The sequence below is a fragment of the Macaca mulatta genome, chromosome 13 (assembly GCF_049350105.2).
Source record: "Macaca mulatta isolate MMU2019108-1 chromosome 13, T2T-MMU8v2.0, whole genome shotgun sequence".
In the NCBI taxonomy this organism is placed as follows: Eukaryota; Metazoa; Chordata; class Mammalia; order Primates; family Cercopithecidae; genus Macaca; species Macaca mulatta.
Window position 1 is genome coordinate 115,333,996 of NC_133418.1, and position 17,967 is coordinate 115,351,962.

Sequence of the window (17,967 nt, forward strand, 5' to 3'; positions counted from 1 at the left end):
GGGCCATGGCTTGTTTCTGGCCATAGAATACATTGATGGTATCCAGACAGGAAGCCTAGTCCTGGACAGAGGTCCTTGCCCTTTGTTGCCTATTATGCTTCAGCCACAGGCAGGGATGGGGCAGCAGATGGCATGTGGTCAGCCTTCTGCAGAAGTAGGACGTAGGGATTGAGGCCCAGTTCCTCCAGCAGAGCATGGTCCACAGAAACTGGAGACAGCTAAGAAGAGAGTGAGGCCGTGGGCCAGGGCAGTGTGAGGGAGGCTGCAGGCCCAGCCACCTAGGTCTTCCTACCAGCCGCCCTTCCAGTCAGTGCGGTCCTGGTGTATCCAGCATCTGGGACATTTGTCATGTCATGCATAGGAAGATGCCCTTGTTATTCCCCTGCCCACAGAGGGATAAATTTCTCAGAAAACATAGTACTGAAACCTTGCCTCTTTTTGTACTTAATGCCAAAATGTATTTCCTTTGAGTGCAAAGCAAACACTTCTAGACTGGTGGCATAACTAAAGCTTGGGTGAGAAATGGATTATCTGTTGAGCCTGCTATCCTACAACTCAGGTTCTAAGTTCTTCAGTTAGTGTTAGGAATAGCCTGTGAGGAAATAGTACTCACTAACTGAATTGCATTTGTAGGGAATGACCTTTCTTCTTGCTCTTCCTTTCTAGGATAAGAAATTGGATAAGCAGTATGAATCTCTGTCTCTGTTTCACCCCAGTGTAAGTATACCATATGAAAGGAACACAATCTTTGCCTGGTCTTTAAGGCCCTGTTAGGCAAAGACCTTCAACTGACCCAGCAAGGCTTTCATTGGCTGATGGGAGGTCATGCTGCCGCAGGAAGGGGCTAGGTTGGAATGTTTACCCTCCTGACAACAGTGATGGTGAGCTTTCATCAGTCGCATGGATGGAGATTTAAAGAGCTGTGCTGTCCCCCTCCCAAGCCATAAGGAGCAATTTAGCCATTCAACACTTAATATTTTGAGATCAGTCTCTTGGGATCTTACTTTGAGAGGTTTGAATCCTCTTTTGGGTCTTCAAATGGCAAGTTTTCAGGATGCTTGAAAGCTAGTAATTAGTTTTTGCCATTAAAAGTAATGTCATTAATTACTTCTGCACCAGCCTAGTATTTTTTAGTCACTTCTTAGGTTGAGCCTCACCTAGCACTTTTTTGCCAAGAGGCATCACAGTACCAACAGAATAAGAGGCTGTTTGATGGGTAAGGTTGGAGCTGTGAGGACCTCTGATTAATCTTTTATTCCCATCAATTGAACCCATGTCTTTGCAGAATGTCGAAATGCTGAGCAGCATGGATTCTGCATCGGTTCGCATTATCAAACCCTTTCCTGCACCCCAGACTCCAGGCCGCCTGCAGCCTGCCCCTGTGATCCCTTCGGCACCAGCAGCTCCAAAACTGGACCACCAGAGAATGGACACCATCCAGGAAGACCCTAGCACAGACTCACATATGGACGAGGATGGGTTTGAGAAGGACCCCTTCCCAAATAGCAGCACAGCTGCCAAGTCATTTGAGGATCTCACGGACCATCCGGTCACCAGAAGTGAAAAGGCTGCCTCCTTTAAACTGCAGCGTCAGAATCGTGTTGACAGCAAAGAAACAGAGTGCTAGTTTAGTTGTGAGCTCTTTATAGATTTGACCTACAATCACAACTTATATTTTGTGAAGATTGGGAAGTAAGGAAGTGACTTAACAGCAGATGCTGGTCATGTGTTTGAACTTCCTGCAGGTAAACAGTGCTTGTGTGGTTTGGCCCTTCTCCTTTTGAAAAGGTGAAGGTGAATCTAGCTTATTTTGGAGGCTTTCAGGTTTTAGTTTTTTAAATATCTTTTGACCTGTGGTACAAAAGCAGAAAATACAGCTGGATTGGGTTATGAATATTTATGTTTTTGTAAATTAATCTTTTATATTGATAACAGCACTGACTAGGGAAATGATCAGTTTTTTTATACACTGTAATGAACCGCTGAATATGAGGCATTTATTTGTGAAGACAACTGGAACACAAGAGGGTTTGCCTTTAACTAAAAACAAAGGAGATAAATCTAGTTCTACATTGTCTCTAAATTATGGGTCTATTTCTAGTTACTACCCAGAGTTTTTAAGTAGCAGGGAAAATATACATCTAAATTTAGAAATCATTTGGGTTAATATGGCTGTTCATAATTCTAAGACTAATGCTCTCTAGAAATCTAACCACATACCTTACAGTGAGGGCTATACATGGTAGCCAATTGAATTTATGGAATCGACCAACTGTTTAGGGCACTGATTTGCTGGGCAATTTTTCTGTATAAGTATCTTCATGTATCCCTGTTACTGATAGGGATACATGCTCTTAGAAAATTCACTGTTGGTGGGGCGCGGTGGCTCATGCCTGTAATCCCAGCACTTTGGGAGGCCCCAGCACTTTGGGAGGCCCCAGCACTTTGGGAGGCCCCAGCACTTTGGGAGGCCGAGGTTGTGCCACTGCACTCTAGCCTGGGCTAGAGAGAGAGACTCTGCCTCAAAAAAAAAAAAAAAAAAAAAATTCACTATTTACAAAACCTAGAATATTTACAAAACCTAGAATATTTAAAATACAAAGATTGCCTGTTTTCAAACACTAGTGAATAAGAGGGTGAAATATTTCTTAACAACAACAGGTTGTTTTGAATAGGCTGAGGTGTGATGAGACAGAATACTACCTGCCCTTAGGGTTGGAGGCTGTCTCCACAAGCAGATATTTGAATTACTCTTACTTTATTGCTGCAGGATTCTGGATGAGCTGCATTTACTGTGTGAAGGATTGAAAATCATTAACCTGAATTCTGATTTCTATAAATTGCCATTAAAAGCTTTTTCCCCCTAAGAACTAGAATGTGCTCACCAGCTAAAACATTTTAACTTGTAAACTTTGAGGGCAATTAACCAAGCCTGTGACTAATCATATCTCCTCCCATCCCCCATTTCCAAGGACATTTGTTACTCAGATACTTGTTATGCTAATACTTGAACTTGTACCTTATGGTATTTGCTATCTTTTAACTAGTCATGATATTCTTATACTTTACACTTTTAGAATTTGATACAAGGTGAGTGGGGTGTGTGGGTGTATGTATGAGTGAAACTGTTCTCAAAAGAATATAAGAAAACCATTTTTATAAAATTGTGACTTTAAAAAAAAAAGTCTTTACTTCATCATTTATAGAATTAACAAGCTGCTCAGGGTATATTTTGTAGCTATAGCACTGATACCTGCATTAACAAATACTGTCAAAACACAATGGACCTAAGTACAAAACTTCCCTGTAAAATCCTAATACTTTTATTATCAGTGGCAAAGGTTTAAGCCTGGGGAAAAAAGGGTACCTCTATGTATTGGCAACTTTGAGTTCTGTAGATTAACAAGCAGACTTGGGTCTCCTGTGATTGGCTAATGGTCTCCATCTCCCAGCAGACTTAATTCAGGTTTTGCTTCTGCTACATCCCGCCAGTAAGGAAGCAACAAAGGCAGAGAAGAGACCTTTTTCTCTATCAAAGGCCAGAGATGCGAGAACAAAAATTCATTCCCCTTTGGAGACAAATGTAGTCCATCTGATAAATAAGATGAGAAGTCCTAGAAGGGAGAGAAATTGGTTAAAGGTAGGTAACTGGCCAGGTGTGGTAGCTCACCCCTGTCATTCCAACATTTGGGGCCAAGGATACTGGAGGACAGGAGTTTGAGACCCTGTGTCTATAAAAAATTTAAAAAATACAAAATTCAGCTGGTTGTGGTGGCAAACACCTGTATTCTCACCTACTTGGGAGGCTAAGATGAGAGGATCACTTAAGCCTAGGAGTTCGAAGCTACAGTGAGCTGTCATCGCACCACTGAGCTCCAGCCTGGGTGACAGAGTGACTGTCTCCCCCCTCCCCCACCCCCCCCCCAAAAAAAAGCGGGGGAGGGAGGGTAGAACTTTTCTAAATGCCAGCGTGTACCATATTCTCTCATTTGTGGCCCTGCGACAAAGATCACCAGCCCCTTTCATTGTAGGCATCTGACCAGAGTCGTCTTGGACTACAGTAGCACTGATGTGCTATTTACATAGGTGTTTGAACACACAGAGAACCCTTACTAGTGCTGTAGTGCTATCTCCATATTATAGAATTAAGTTTCATGAAAGTCACTCACCATTAAGTGGGCTGGGACCTCATTCCAGGTCTTCTGAGTTGTATGACATGATTCTCAGGTTATTTCAAAGAACCTTAACAGGTAAATATGGCTTAGTAACGTAATCAGCAAAAAATGAAAAATTTGGTATTAGGAGTGTTCAGGGGCCCCATGAGTCAATATTGTTTTTGACTCTAGGCAGGTTTTTAGGTGGAAAGAACTTGTACCATCTAACGTGGAATAGTAATTGCTGGGACACGGGAGTCCAGTCTCCCTCCACTCCCCTGAACTCAAGAGTATATATGTATTTTTGGAGACAGGGTCTTGCTTTGCTGCTCAGGCTGGAGTGCAGTGATGTGATCATGGCTCACTGCAGCCTCAACCTCCTGGGCTCAAGCGATCTTTCCAGCCTCAGGTCCCTGAGTAGCTGGGACTACAGGCACGTGCCAGCATACCTGGCTAATTTTTGTGGTTTTTTTTAGAGATGGGTGTCTCATTTTGTTGTCTAGGCTGGTTTTGAACTCCTAGGCTCAAGCAATCCTCCCACCTCGGCCTCACAAAGTATTGGGATTACAGGCATGAGCGGCTATACCAGGCCCTGAACTCAAGAATTTTATCCATACAGCCATTTCTTTCTTGGGGAAGAATCTTACTAGCCAAGAGCTCTGTTAGAATCTGGGTGGCCAACTAGCTTACGTGACTTTTCTTTTTTGAGCTGGAGTCTCACTCTTGTTGCCCAGGCTAGAGAGCAATGGTACAGTCTCGCCCTACTTCAACCTCTGCCTCCCGGGTTCAGGTAATTTTCCTGCCTCAGCCTCCCAAGTAGCTGGAATTACAGGTGCCTGCCACCACGCGTGGCTAATTTTTGTATTTTTAAGTAGAGATAGGGTTTCACCATGTTTGCCAGGCTGGTCTCAAACTCCTGACCTCAGGTGATCCACCCGCCTTGGCCTCCCAAAGTGTTGGGATTACAGGCATGAGCCACCGTGCCCGGCCCTATGTGACTTTTAATAGACCAGAAATGTAGATGCCATCATACAATACTAGCACTTCTTCCTCGGCCTTGGCTTTCTCATCTAGACAGCTGGAGATGAGATGATCTCTAAGGACGACCCTCCCAGTCTTGAAAAAGACATGTGAGCAAAACTAGCCCAGTAGTTTGTGTTTCCTTTCCTCGAGTAGCATTATTTTCTACATAATCTAAGGTGGAATCTTAGACAACAGAACTCTGGATGTTGACTCCTTTGGCACTCAAGCTGCCAAGGCCCCTCCTGATCTGGGAATTCTGGAAGGTTCCAGTGCACTCAGGGTTTCAGAGGAAGACTAGAAGCCTAGGGTCCAGATTTACTTAGGCTCTCAGAGCCTCCAAAGGTGACTAGTGACTCAGCATCCACGTGGTGGTATGACTTCCCCACTGGTGACTAATTTCCCTATTGCAGATGTGTAATAAATGTGTAGGTCATTGGAAGGATTGGTATGGATTAATATTTAGGGGAAGAGGAAAAAGTTGGCACTTGGGTTAGTAATTCTTGGTTCTTTTCTATGTTGCTTTGTCCAAGTAGCCTAAACCTAACAGCTAGGAATAGAGGAAACCGGTGGAGCTGTGAGTCTTCCTGTTTGTCCAAAGAGCTTTCCGCACACTGGATCCTTCCTTCCCCTGAGTACTTCAAATATCAGTCCCATCAAAGCTTTCTCTCTGGATCCCAGCACAGCAATGACATGGCCTTTCATGTGCCCTGCTGAACAAGCTCTTTACAAAAGAGTAGTGCAAGGTCACAGAAAAATTTAAAAAGACCAGTGCCTGTCTACCCCTCTTCACCAGTATCTGTGTGGAACCTGAATTTAGCCATACCTTTCCTCACCCTAACCTCTGGCCACCACTGACCTGTTCTGTCACTGTAGTCTTAACTTTTTTTGTGGGGGGTGGGGTGGGGTGAGACAGTCTCCCTCTGTCCTCCAGACTGGAGTGCAGTGATGTGACCTCTGCCTCCCGGGTTCAAGAGATTCTCATGCCTCAGCTTCCCGAGTAGCTGGGATTATAGGCGCCCTCCACCACGCCCAGCTAATTTTTGTATTTTTAGTAGAGACAGGGTTTTGCCATGTTGGCTAGGCTGGTCTCAAACTCCTAAACTCAGGTGATCCGCCTGCCTCGGCCTCCCAAAGTGATGGGATTACAGGAGTAAGCCACCGTGCCTGGCCCAAGTCTTGCCTTTTTGAGATACCAAACAGATGGACTTATGTAGTATGTAACCTTCAGAGACCAGCTTCCTTCCCTCAAACACCTCTGAGAGTCACCCACATTGCTGTGCATGTCAGTCCGTTCTCTTTATTGCCGAGTAGTATCCCATTCCATGGACACACCAGTTTCCCTATTCATCCACGGAAGGACACTGGGGTGCTTCCAGCAGGTAGGAATAATGCTGCTGTCAACAGTCACACCCAGGTTCTGGGTGAACCTAGTTTTCATTTCTCTGGGGCAGATAACTCAGGAGTGGACTGCCAGGTCCTCCCTAAGTCTATGTGTGACTGCATAAGAAACCAGCTGTCTCCTGAGTGGGTGCACCATTCTATGGGACCTGCTTTTTACCTTTTATATTTGTGCTTTCAGGCTTTAAAACAAAGTAACTTAATTAGAACTACATATCTCCCACCGTTTTATTAGCCAATACTGTATTTAAATTCATTGTTTTACCTATTAACAAGTTTTAGCTTTCTGCCATTCTCTATATGAAAGAAGAACTTGGCCTCGATGTTCATAAATATGAACCATGTTTTGCTCATTTACACCACTGTGTACTAACTCCTAGCCAAGGAGCCTGGCTGAATAAGCTGCTGGGCTTGTGACCGTCCTGAAACCTCCATTCCTCCCCTCCCCCAAGCCTTTGTTTTCATTGGCTTAAAGGGATGACTGTCTTAGCTAAGCAGAGCCTTTCTAGGGAAAGCTGCTGCACACACACCTGGTTTACTTCTGTGTGATCCTATTTAGCCCGAGAGGACTGAGCAAGCCACCATACCTGGCTGTCCTGCATCAGGGTCCACAGGTCAAGTACGTCAGTCCCACAGTCTTGGGCCACTTGTAAACACGCATTGGCATATTCACCAACAACAGAGTTCAGGCGATTTAGTTTGCAACCTATTGAAGAGAAGAAATTGAGGTGGCAGTTGATAAACCCAAGTGCTGGCCCTTGTGTAAGTTCTACTGCACTCATCTAGACAGTTTCGAAATGCCATTAAATATTGACCTCACTTGGGCCAGCCCCAGGGTTTAGGGTATATGTTGATGAGCCTTGCAGGTTACTGGTGTGCTGCTCTACCCAGCAGAGGACAAGGTACAGTTGGAAGGAGCTGCCTTTAGTGGTAACCAGAGCCTTCGGAAGCGCCAGGGAGGATGTTCGAGAGGACACCTTGAACAGAGGCACAGAGGCAGAAAAGGCCCAGGAGGGCTGGGCTGCTTGGAGAGTGCCGGCTGCAGGAGCTGGGCTGGGGGCGGGTAAGGTCTGCACTGGTAAGAAATGCCAGGCCATGGAAGCTGAATGCTATGCTGACACCGCTGGCTTGTTACATGAAACAGCTGCATCGCAGCACAGCAAAACCATTTGTAGGCCTCAGACAGAGATCTACATTTTGATGCCTACAATTTTTACTAAATAGCTGTGTGCCTGAACAGCTTGCTTAACCGTCCTGAAGCTTTCTGCATCCTTATGATGACAGTGCCTACCTAGTTGCAGGAATATTGACAGGATTAAGAGACTAAACTCCAGCAAAGCAACTAGCACAGAGCTACTGAGTGTATCTAACAAGCGCAGGCTGCCTCATCCTCCCAGGGAGCCGCACCAGGGAAGGCTGGAGTGCAGTATCTGGGGATTGTGCTAGGTTGGTTTGGAGGGTGGGGCTGGGGCTAGGGGAGAAGGCTCAGGAGGCTGCAAACAGGACAGTGAGGGCTGGCAGGAGGTGGACTACAGAATGGTATTAAAGAGAAAGCATGAGGTTATGGGCAACTAGAGGCGGGCCACAGGAAGACGTAAGCTGGCCCAGGCTCTGCGTCACAGAGATCTACTCACCGGCTTTCATACTTGGGATCAATTGTTTATAAAATTCACCTAGATTATAACTAGCTACCCCATCCCTACAAAAAAAAAATTAAAAAATTAGCTAAGCATGGTGGCACATGCCTGTGGTTCTAGCTACTTGGGAGGCTGAGGCAAGATGATCACCTGAGCCTAGAGGTCGAGGCTGCAGTGAGCTTGGAGCAAGCCACTGCACTATAGCCTGGGTGACAGAGCAAGACAGTCTCAAAAAATAACCAGCTGAATCTCTAGCGGACCAGTTATCGAGACCCCTCCTCTACCTGCTTTGCCCATCGCTGACCTTTTAAAAAGTCTGCATTGGGCTACATTCAAGGCTAGAAAGGGGAAATGAAATTAAACATTCAGAACTTCATATATACTATTTTCCTGGGAAACAGTAGACAAAAAGAAGTCTGAACAACTTCTGTGGACCGTGTTATGTAACATTTTTCCCTTCTGTTAAAGCCAAGACGACACTGCCCCCCAATCGGTTATGGCTGCAGGCCCAGAAGCAAGCTGGGGGTCTGCAGTTGTCTCCAGTGGAGCTCTGTGGGCCTTAAACACCTCCCCTGCAGAACACTCTGGTATTTCACAACAATAGGGCCCGTCTGCCCTGATGTGATGCCCAGAGCCTACTGTCACCATGTCCCACAGGCTGGGGTTTCTCCCCAAGTTTGTCTGTGCCTCCAGTGTGTGGCACCCCTTGACATATGCTGTTTGTGACTTGAGAATGCATTGTATCCTCCTCTAAGGATGACAGGCCCTTTGAGAGCAAGCGACATAGCTACAACCCAACTGAACTGTAAACTTGTGTAACAGTAAGGACTTAGCTCTGAAGTCACACTTCCTGGATTTGATTCCGGGTTCTGTTACTGGCTGTGTGATCTTGGGCAGGTTCTGTCTTAGCCTCTCCAAGACTCAATTTCTCCACTGGTAAAGTAGGGACAGTAACAGTCTTCCATAAAGCTGTGGGATGCGTGCTATAGTGTGTATAAGAAACATCTGGTGTGCTGAAAATGGGCCCAGAAATCTACCTAAAAATAATAGTTAACTTTGAGTCAGACCATACTTTGAGAAATAGCTGTTCTGTGTTACAAAGCCAATAATTTGTCCTAGAATGTTGAGTTCTGGGTAGCTTAGAAAACTTCCAGGCCAGGCGCGGTGGTGGCTCACGCCTGTAATCCCAGAACTTTGGGAGGCTGAGGCAGGCAGATAACCGGAGGAGTTCGAGACCAGCCTGGCCAACATGGTGAAACCCGTCTCTACTAAAAATGCAAAAATTAGCCAGGTGTGGTGGTGCACACCCGTGATCCCAGCTACTCAGGAGGCTGAGGCAGAATTTGCTTGAGCCCAGGAGGCTAAGGTTGCAGTGAGCCGAGATCATGCCACTGCACTCCAGCTGACAGAGCAAGACTGTCTCCAAAAAAAAAAAAAAAGATCTTCCATAATGCACATTTTCAACATTAACATTCAGCTGACCCTTGAACAACACAGGTTTGAACCGTGAAGGTCCACTTATGTGCAGAGGTTTTTCAATCAAAGGTGGATGGGAAACACAGCACTTGAGGGATGTGAGACCCAAGTATATGGAAAGCTGGCGACTCCTATCCGATCATTCCTATCCCAGCTTCACGTGTGCCAGGAAAAGCCCCAGGTGTGGACTTGCAAGTCAAGGCACATCAGCCCCCAGGCCCAGCCCCCACAGAGCACCACAGCTCTGCACAGTTGTCAGTGGCCTTCATGTGCACCTTGGAGCCTGGCAACTGTAAAGGTCAGCAGATGCCAGGCTCCCGGTTCCCTCCTGACCATCCAAAGCCAGAATCCCTTTTCTATGTCAAAAAAGGTCTCAGGTATGACATATTGGAAGCTATACTTTTATTAATTTTGGATGATTGAAAACAGACTGAAATGGACATACTGAGTCCATAAGAAACAGAAGCCCCAGGCAGGAAACCACTGTTTTATCAGAGTTCTTCCCTCAGCATTGCTATCCAGATTTGCTGAGACTGGCTGTGGTTTGTTTACCTTGTATGATGCACTCTTTTTCCCAGGCTGTTTCACAAAGTGGGGTCGGCGTGATGAGAATGACTCGATTCTCAGGGATGTCCACAGACTTCAGGTACTGCACCATGCTCTTTAAATTCGCAGCATACTCCTCCAGGGGAATGTGCTGCTTGGGATTCTCATCTGCTCAAGAGAAACAGGAGTACTCAACCATGCATATTTATTATAAGTGACCATTCAGGTGAACACACTTCTGCAAATGCCTGTTATTCATGATGTCACTGGGGGATTAACACCAAGGACACAGAAGGTTTTCTCCTTAGTGAATTAAAATGTATAGTTCTTCATAAAACAAGACTTCAAAGGCTCTAACTAGGGGCACTGTAAGTACTCTTGTCTTTTCATCACTAGTATCCAGATGGTTATTAATTATGTTGAATTTGTAAAGAAATTAAAGATCCCAGCCTGTTGAGTGAGACGGCCTAGGTTCAAATCCTGGCTTTGTCACTCCTCGCCACAGAACCACGGATACTTAGCCTTTCTGTACCTCATTGGTAAAATGGAAGATGGTAATAGGGTCTCCCCTCCTAGGACTGAAAATCAAAATAGCTAAGAGTTCACAGCACTGAGAGCAGGTGCCTTCACAAAGCAAGCACTCAGTCTAAACAAATGGCACCTATGACTACTACTACTATTACTGCAAAGGAGTATTTTCTAGACAGGCTCTCACTGAAGTATTACAAGGGTCATTGTATACCATTTGCTAACCACATGTAAGTACAGTATCAAGAAAAACAAAGTCACCAATGATCCTACCACCCAGAAAACCACTGTTGGCATTTGGATGTATATCTTTCCAGTCTTTTCATGAAGATATGTCCACTTTTACAAAAATGAGTTTGCATGAAGATTATATTCACACTGAAGACTTTATATTTTGCTTTTCTCTACAGATTGTTTTAGAGACAGGTTCTCGCTCTGTCACCCAGGCTGGAGTGTAGTGTGATCACAGCTCACTGTAACCTGGAACTCCTGGGCCCAAGCAACCCTCCCCTCCCAGCTCAGCTTCCTAAGCTGGGACTAGCCGGGACGAGCATGCATCACCACACTTGGCAAACTTTGTTGCTGTTGAGACAGAGTCTCACTCTGTTGCCCAGGCTGGTCTCAAACTCCTGGCCTGGCCTCCCGCTGTTGGGATTACAGGCATGAGCCACCATGCCTGGCTCACATAACATATTATGAGCTTTTCTGTGTCCCTAGTCCTCAAAAAAATGGTATTTAGTTGTAGGGTGACCACACGATGTTCGTTTCCTTACTGTACAGCTTCTAATCTGCTGTTATAAATAGCAATACATGGCCAGGTGCGGTGGCTCACGTCTGAAATCCTAGCACTTTGGGAGGCCGAGGCAGGTGGATCACCTGAGGTCAGGAGTTCGAGACCAGCCTGGCCAACATGGCAAAACCCTGTCTCTACTAAAAATACAAAAATTAGCCAGGCGTGCTGGCAAGCACCTGTAATCCCAGCTACTCGGGAGGCTGAAGCAGGAGAATCATTTGAACCTGGGAGGTGGAGGTTACAGTGAGCCGAGATCTTATCACTTCATTCCAGCCTAGGCAAAAGAGCGAAACTTTCTCAAAAAAAAAAAAAAAAAAAAAAAAAAAAGGCAATACACAGAAATCTCTGCACATACATCTGGCTGCGTATCTGAATATTTCCTTAGGCTGAATTTCTACACGTGGGCAGTCCCTTGGCGCATACCGCCTCACAGCTTTCCAGAGGATTACAAACTATTCTCTCACCAGGAACGTAAGAGTTCCAATCTTATTTCATGCATGTCAGCTATATGTATTACTGCTTCATATTGCTTTACTCCTATGAGTCAAAAATCAAAATACCTTGTTTTAATTGACATTTTTTAAGTTTTCACACATTTTCAAATATGTATTTGCTGTCAAATTTCTCCTTTTATCTGTTCCTGTCCTTTGCCTATACTTTCTTTTGGAGTTAGTATTTTTCTTATTGATCTCTACACTAAAGACATTACTCTCGTCTGCCACATTTTTTGGATATTTTCCTTAACACACATCATTTTCTTTTTCAGTTTTTTCCTAGCCTAAGCTATTTTAAGTTTATTTCGTAAACCTGTTTTTCCTCTGTGGCTTCTTCCACTGCTCTTATACTTAGGAAATGTTTTTCCTTTTCCTAAATTTGATAAGAACGCATCTTTTTAAAAAATTCTGTTTTGAATTTTCTTACGGTTTTTGGTACAAGATAGAAAGTGAAGATTAATTTCTTCCCAAATAGAATGGTTACCGTGCAGGGTCTCCCGATGCCTGTAATCTAGATAATCTTTCTCGCAGGCAGCAAGAATTCCTCTTACTGCAGCTGTGTTCCTTCATGTCCAGCCTCAACGCAGATGCCTCCCAGCATGCCTGTGAACAGCAGACCACACCACTTCTGTGGCACAAGGAGGGGCACAAAAGAAATTTCTGGAAGATGACTACCTCACTTCCCAAAACAAAGGCTGGTTTTTCTTGTTTATAGAATGCAGAAGGCTTTTTTCAAGAGTAGAAAGGGAAGAAAGGCCTCTTACACAGCTAGCTTTCCTCTAGTCACAGCAGCAATTCTTCAGCAATCAAGCAGAGACCATCTCCTTTTCCAAACCCACACTCAACCACTGCCCAGGATTCAAGCCTAACTGAGGTCAGGGTGGCTGCTCCCCTGAGACACCCTCCCCCTAAGACACTCCACCAGCCGCATCAGTGTGATGCAACCACAACGTATCCTTAAGCTTTCTGCTGCCACATGCATCAACTAAAGAGAAAAACATTACAAACCTAGCATAGCACTAACAGACTAGAAAATATTTAAGTGTTTGCAAGATTAGGACTGCCAGCAACCGAGGCATGTAGAAACCAGGTCGAGAATAAAATCCACCAGTGTTAAAGCCAGGAATACATATAAACTCAAGGAACTCATAAGCTTGGCAAAACTGTATCTATTGGGAGAAAGTAAACAGTTGAAAAAAGTATATTAAATATAAGTTTGCTGTAACATAAAAATGATTAAAAGTGAGCTAGAAGAACATAAAAAATGCTTTTACCTTTTAATGCACTGTCATTGGCCCCAAAGAAAATTGTAACTGCTACTGGGATGTCCAAGCTATTTCCTTTCCTGATTAATCTTGGAAGGATAATTTTGGCCCATCTGGTATTGTAACCTGAGAATCCACGATTCAGAACATCACATTTTCTGAAACGAAAAATTTTAAAAGATGAATTGTGGGCAAGAAGTGTTTATGGTCCCAGTAACCAGCCTTTAGTGAGGGTGTGCTCTCTGGGATTCTGAGCCCGTCACATGTCTCTAAGCCACCCCCAGGTTTCACTTTGATAGGAGCAAGAACATAGTTGAAGCATGCTAATCTTAAGCCTTTCAAAGATATACGTAAATACGCCATACTCCTCCATGAGAGGAGTAATTTTATATAAAGGGGCTGTGATGAAGTCTACAGCCTACTTGACTTCAAGCATGGTATAGTGGGGTGCTTTTAAAATGGAGTTCACAAAAGATAATCTCAGCAAGTATCTCAGGTAAAGTCACTAATATCCTGGAACTTAGTTTAGTTTATATTTAAATAGTCTATAGAATATTTGAGATTTCTGGTTTTGATTAGTTTTAGTATTCATTGTGTTTCAACTTAAACTGGTTCATTAGTAGGCTTTTTGTTTCCTTCTTAAAAATAGTTGGATTCACGGTACTGTAGGTGTAATGGGGGGGGGGGAGGGAAAAGCCGGGTTGTCTGGATTTATTCTTGGCTCCATCTGTGACTAGGTGTGACCCTGGGCGTGCTGTGAGCCTTCCTCACATGTCAAGTGAGGAGAACAGTTAAGGAACAGGAAGTAGGTTTAAAACCCCTCAGAGAATACCAGTCACATAAGAGGGACCCTTGTTTTCTTAGTCTTGGTAAAATGATATGATTTGGGATTTGCTTCAGAATAATCCAGAATAATCCATAGGAGGAGGGATGGATGGGCTCATTTCACTCTTTGCTTCTGTAGATATTTAAAGTTGTCCATAAAGTTTTCTTAAAATGACTCCTGGGGTTCAATTTACGATTAGTAAATCAATATGGTTCATCTTGGTGTATTCACATTCCTATATGTGCATAACCAAGCAGAGAAGCTGGAGCGCTAGTGGAGAACTGCAGGCCACCGCATTAGGCAGTGGGCTCCAAAGCAGCACAAGGGGACACTTTTTATGACACTACTCAAAGTTCTCAGGCGACATTTATAAACTGGAGAACATTAACCAAAACTCAGCCTGCCTTCAAAGTGAGATTGCTTTTGTCTGTAATGATACAATGGTGACAAGCCATTTTACAGAGTGAAATCACGATACGTTAAAATGAAGTGCTGGGCTGGGTGTGGGGGCAAATGCCTGTAGGTCCCAGCTACTCAGGAGGCTGAGGTGATGGTGGCTTTAGCCCCAGAGGTGAAGGCTGCAGTGAGGCCTGATCACAATGCTGCACTCCGGCCTGCGGGAGAGTTGTCGGGTGTCTGAGCCCAAGCTAAGCCATCATAACCCCTGTGACCTGCACGTATACATCGAGGTGGCCTGGAGCAACCGTTAAACCACAAAAGGAATGAAACAGCTAGTTCCTGCCTTAACTGATGACATTCCACCATTGTGATTTGTTCCTGCCCCACCCTTATCAATCGACCTTGTGACATTCCTCCCTGGACAGTGAGTCTCAGGAGCTCCCCACAGAGCACCTCGTGACCCCCTCCCCTAACAACAGATAACCACCTTTAACTGTAATTTTCCACTACCTCCCCAAATCCTACAAAACTGCCCCAGCCCATCTCCCTTTGCTCTTTTCAGACTCAGCCCACTTGCACCCAAGTGAATAAACAGCCTTGTTGCTCACACAAAGCCTGTTTGGTGGTCTCTTCACATGGACGTGTGTAACAAGAGTGAAACCCCGTCACAAACAAAAACCATCAAAACCCAAAATAAAGTGCGGCAGAATTGTGACAAGGTGAGTCTCAGTCATGGCAGCACTTCAAAAAAAAAAAAAAAAAGGCAAAGTAGCTTCCTACCAGTGTGGCGTGGCAGTAAAACCGCAAGCTCTGCGATCACAGCAGCTGGACTTAGATCTGTCTGCCGTTGACTAGCAAAGAGGCACTGGCCATTTACTTGATTTGTCTGAATCTGCCCAGCCATCAGAGCTCAACCCTAAAATATCTAATTGGTCAGACTGAGTGAAGACTAAATTTTTTCAGTTCCTTCTCCTATATATTAGGGAAGGCAAGCAAAATTAACAAAGGAGAAATGTTCTATTCAGAACTATCCATCCGTAAGATGGATCCCTAAGACATTTTCCATCTGCAAGTACTCAAGTATCGGAAACCACTCTCACCTGACCAGCTTGTCAGCCAGCGATGCTCCCCATCCACCCTGCTGGAAGGAAAACTGGAGGAAGAAAAGCCCATTATTACTTATGACTGTAACGGGGCATCTCAGCAAGGGCAGCTCTGATTGGCCAACTTCTGTTTTCTCCGCACTCCCTTCTTGGCTTTGATTGCCTCACTGTGAGGTCATTTTGGGGATTACAGGTAAGTACACCTGGCAGCACTTTAGCAGAGGGGGATTTTTCTCTATCAAAAGCTAAACAGCCTGTAATCCCAGCACTTTGGGAGGCCGAGGCGGGCGGATCACATGAGGTCTGGAGTTCGAGAGCAGCCTGCTCAACATGGCGAAACGCCGTCTCTACTAAGAATACAAAAATTAGCCCGGTGTGGTGGTGCACGTCTATAATCCCAGCTACGCGGGAGGCTGAGGCAGGAGAAACGCCTGAATCCGGGAGGCAGAGGTTGCAGTGAGCCGAGATCGCGCTACTGCACTCCAGCCTGGGCGATAGAGCGCGACTCTGTCTCAAAAAAACCCGGGGGGGAAAAAAAAAGCCAAACAGAAATCTAAGTTCAGGAAATAAAGTCAAAGGTCAGTGAGGAAACTGAAGGCCATGCCGCCTCACTGCTGTGCAGGTTACCGGGCTGAGGATCAACACTTTTTCATACACATTCCCATGGAATTCGGGAAGCCCCGACAGCCCCATATGCCTAAAACTAATGTTACCAGTTAGGGGCGTACACAGAAAACCTGGTGAAGCAAGTCCTAAGAGGACGACACACGCAGGAATGGACTTTCTACTCCCTCCCCGAAGTAAGAACCTGCATTTAGAAGACCGTTCCCTTCACGGGAGGTGAGAGGATCTTGGATGAAGGGATGGTCCTTTTCTACCTAATTCCTGAAGGCATTTTACTTCCAAGGTCAACCCCTAACGGCCCCACCTGTGCCCGCAGGGAGTGCGGCGAGCGGGTTCACGGCGCCTCCGCCCGGAGCCGACCGCGGGGCCTCCTGGGACACAGCGCGCGGTCGCCCTGAGTCGCTCACCGGGACCCGGAGGGGAAAGGCCGCTGCCCAGGAGGGCGCTGAAGGGACGACCGCGGATCTCGACCCGGTGGGAGGCGGCGAGGGGCGGGCAGCGCGGCCGGGTCCCCTCGCGTCTGTGCCGGGAGCCCTCAGGCGGCCACCAGGGGACCCGTCGCTCCTCCGGGGTCGCCACGGGCGTGGCCAGACCTCCGGCCCAGCCGTCTCAGGGGCCGAAAAGGACGGCGGGGAGCCTCGGCAGCGACCCCGCAGGGAGGCCGGGGCGGAAGGCCGAGCCTCGGGGCGGCGGTACCTGGGTGATGGAGTCCCCGAAGAGCAACAAGCGAGGCCAGAGCAGGGCGCTCGCGCAGCCCGCGGCCTCGCACAGCGCCATGGAGCCGCCGGTCGGGGCGGGGCGGAGCCGCCAGCCGGGAGAGGCGCCTGCGCAGTGGCCGCCCGTGGGTTCCAGGGGCAGGGCTCGTCCGGCACCCAAGCGGTCACTTTGGTGAGGCACAAAGGTCGTTGCCTCTCGGACACCGGAGTCCGTTTGCAAGAAGCTCGGCCTCCGCGCTTGTTCACTCACAGCAAGGCTGCCCCCAGGGAATCCGAAACCCGCGTCCCGCCGCGTGGTTCCCAGAAGAAAAGCGGTTCTGGGCCGCCCTAAGAGCACCCTGCGCTCCGCGAGTGCAGGTGCGTTCGGCAAAGGGCAGGAGTGTGTCCGCAGGACGCGCGGCGGGAACCACAGCTGGCCCTCGGTGGGGCGGAGGGCTGCTCCAGGCCCCCCTGGAAGAGGTCGTGGGGTGCGGGCGCGGCCTCCTGCGCCGGGCGTCACTCTGGAGGGCCCGTAACACCCAAGAGGGCGCAGGCACTGCGGAAACCCTGGCAGTACCTCGTGGTTCTGCGAATGATTAGGGAAAGCAGCTGCACGTTCAGTGCGCGCGCAGCCGCTTTTCTTTTTCCCGCCGTTGGGTGGATGCGCGGATACGGAACCCCGCGGACGCACAGCACTGAGTTATTTCCAAGGGATTCGTCTGTTAAAACGTGGTTGTAATGCAACGTTCTTACCTCAACTGTGCAGTGAAGTTCGGCGGCCGAGCTAAAAACGGGTGGGAAGGATGCCTTGAAATCACAGAGCTGCAGATGAATAACAGAAGGGCCAGGGGAGCCGGCGCAGTAGGTTACCCAAGCTCGCTTGGATCACCTGGGGGAGCTTTATAAATAAGATCCAACCAAAGGCCCTCACTCCAGCCGACTAACTCACCTCCTGTTAGCAGGACTTGGGTACAGGTGCACTTGTAATGCACCCCACGTGATTCCC

The 17,967-nt window shown here is 46.8% G+C and overlaps 2 protein-coding genes and 1 long non-coding RNA gene across 8 annotated transcripts in view; 2 read left to right on the top strand and 1 right to left on the bottom strand.

Moving 5' to 3' along the window:
- Window positions 1-2,083, top strand: part of ADAM17 (ADAM metallopeptidase domain 17) — a 67,238-nt gene extending 65,155 nt beyond the window's left edge. For all 3 annotated transcript variants that reach the window (XM_028831980.2, XM_077960161.1, XM_077960163.1), the window contains 2 exons: window positions 667-717; window positions 1,286-2,083. In XM_028831980.2, the coding sequence (XP_028687813.1) occupies window positions 667-717; window positions 1,286-1,627 (393 nt within the window). In that variant the 3' untranslated portion in view covers window positions 1,628-2,083. The remainder of the gene's footprint in view (window positions 1-666; window positions 718-1,285) is intronic.
- Window positions 2,084-2,295: 212 nt separating this feature from the next.
- Window positions 2,296-2,587, top strand: LOC144333920 (uncharacterized). The gene is made up of 2 exons (XR_013403071.1): window positions 2,296-2,416; window positions 2,453-2,587. It is a non-coding gene; the product is annotated as an uncharacterized LOC144333920 (long non-coding RNA).
- A 371-nt stretch (window positions 2,588-2,958) lies between these two features.
- On the bottom strand, window positions 2,959-17,079 carry IAH1 (isoamyl acetate hydrolyzing esterase 1 (putative)). 4 transcript variants are annotated; one of them, NM_001193736.1, is given in 6 exon segments: window positions 2,959-3,614; window positions 7,163-7,281; window positions 10,241-10,402; window positions 13,324-13,472; window positions 15,640-15,692; window positions 16,963-17,073. In NM_001193736.1, coding segments are annotated over 6 exon segments (747 nt in total). In that variant the 5' UTR covers window positions 17,044-17,073; the 3' UTR covers window positions 2,959-3,431.
- Window positions 17,080-17,967: the final 888 nt, after the last annotated feature.

Excerpts from the sequence above, each read along its gene's own strand:
- IAH1 (XM_077958270.1), bottom strand. The coding sequence starts at position 10,346 with ATGGTGCAGTACCTGAAGTCTGTGGACATCCCTGAGAATCGAGTCATT. Across the intron at positions 7,282-10,240 it reads AAAAGAGTGCATCATACAAG|GTTGCAAACTAAATCGCCTG; the intron begins GTAAACAAACCA and ends TCTCTTCAATAG. Across the intron at positions 3,615-7,162 it reads CCCTGATGCAGGACAGCCAG|GACTTCTCATCTTATTTATC; the intron begins GTATGGTGGCTT and ends TCTCCCTTCTAG.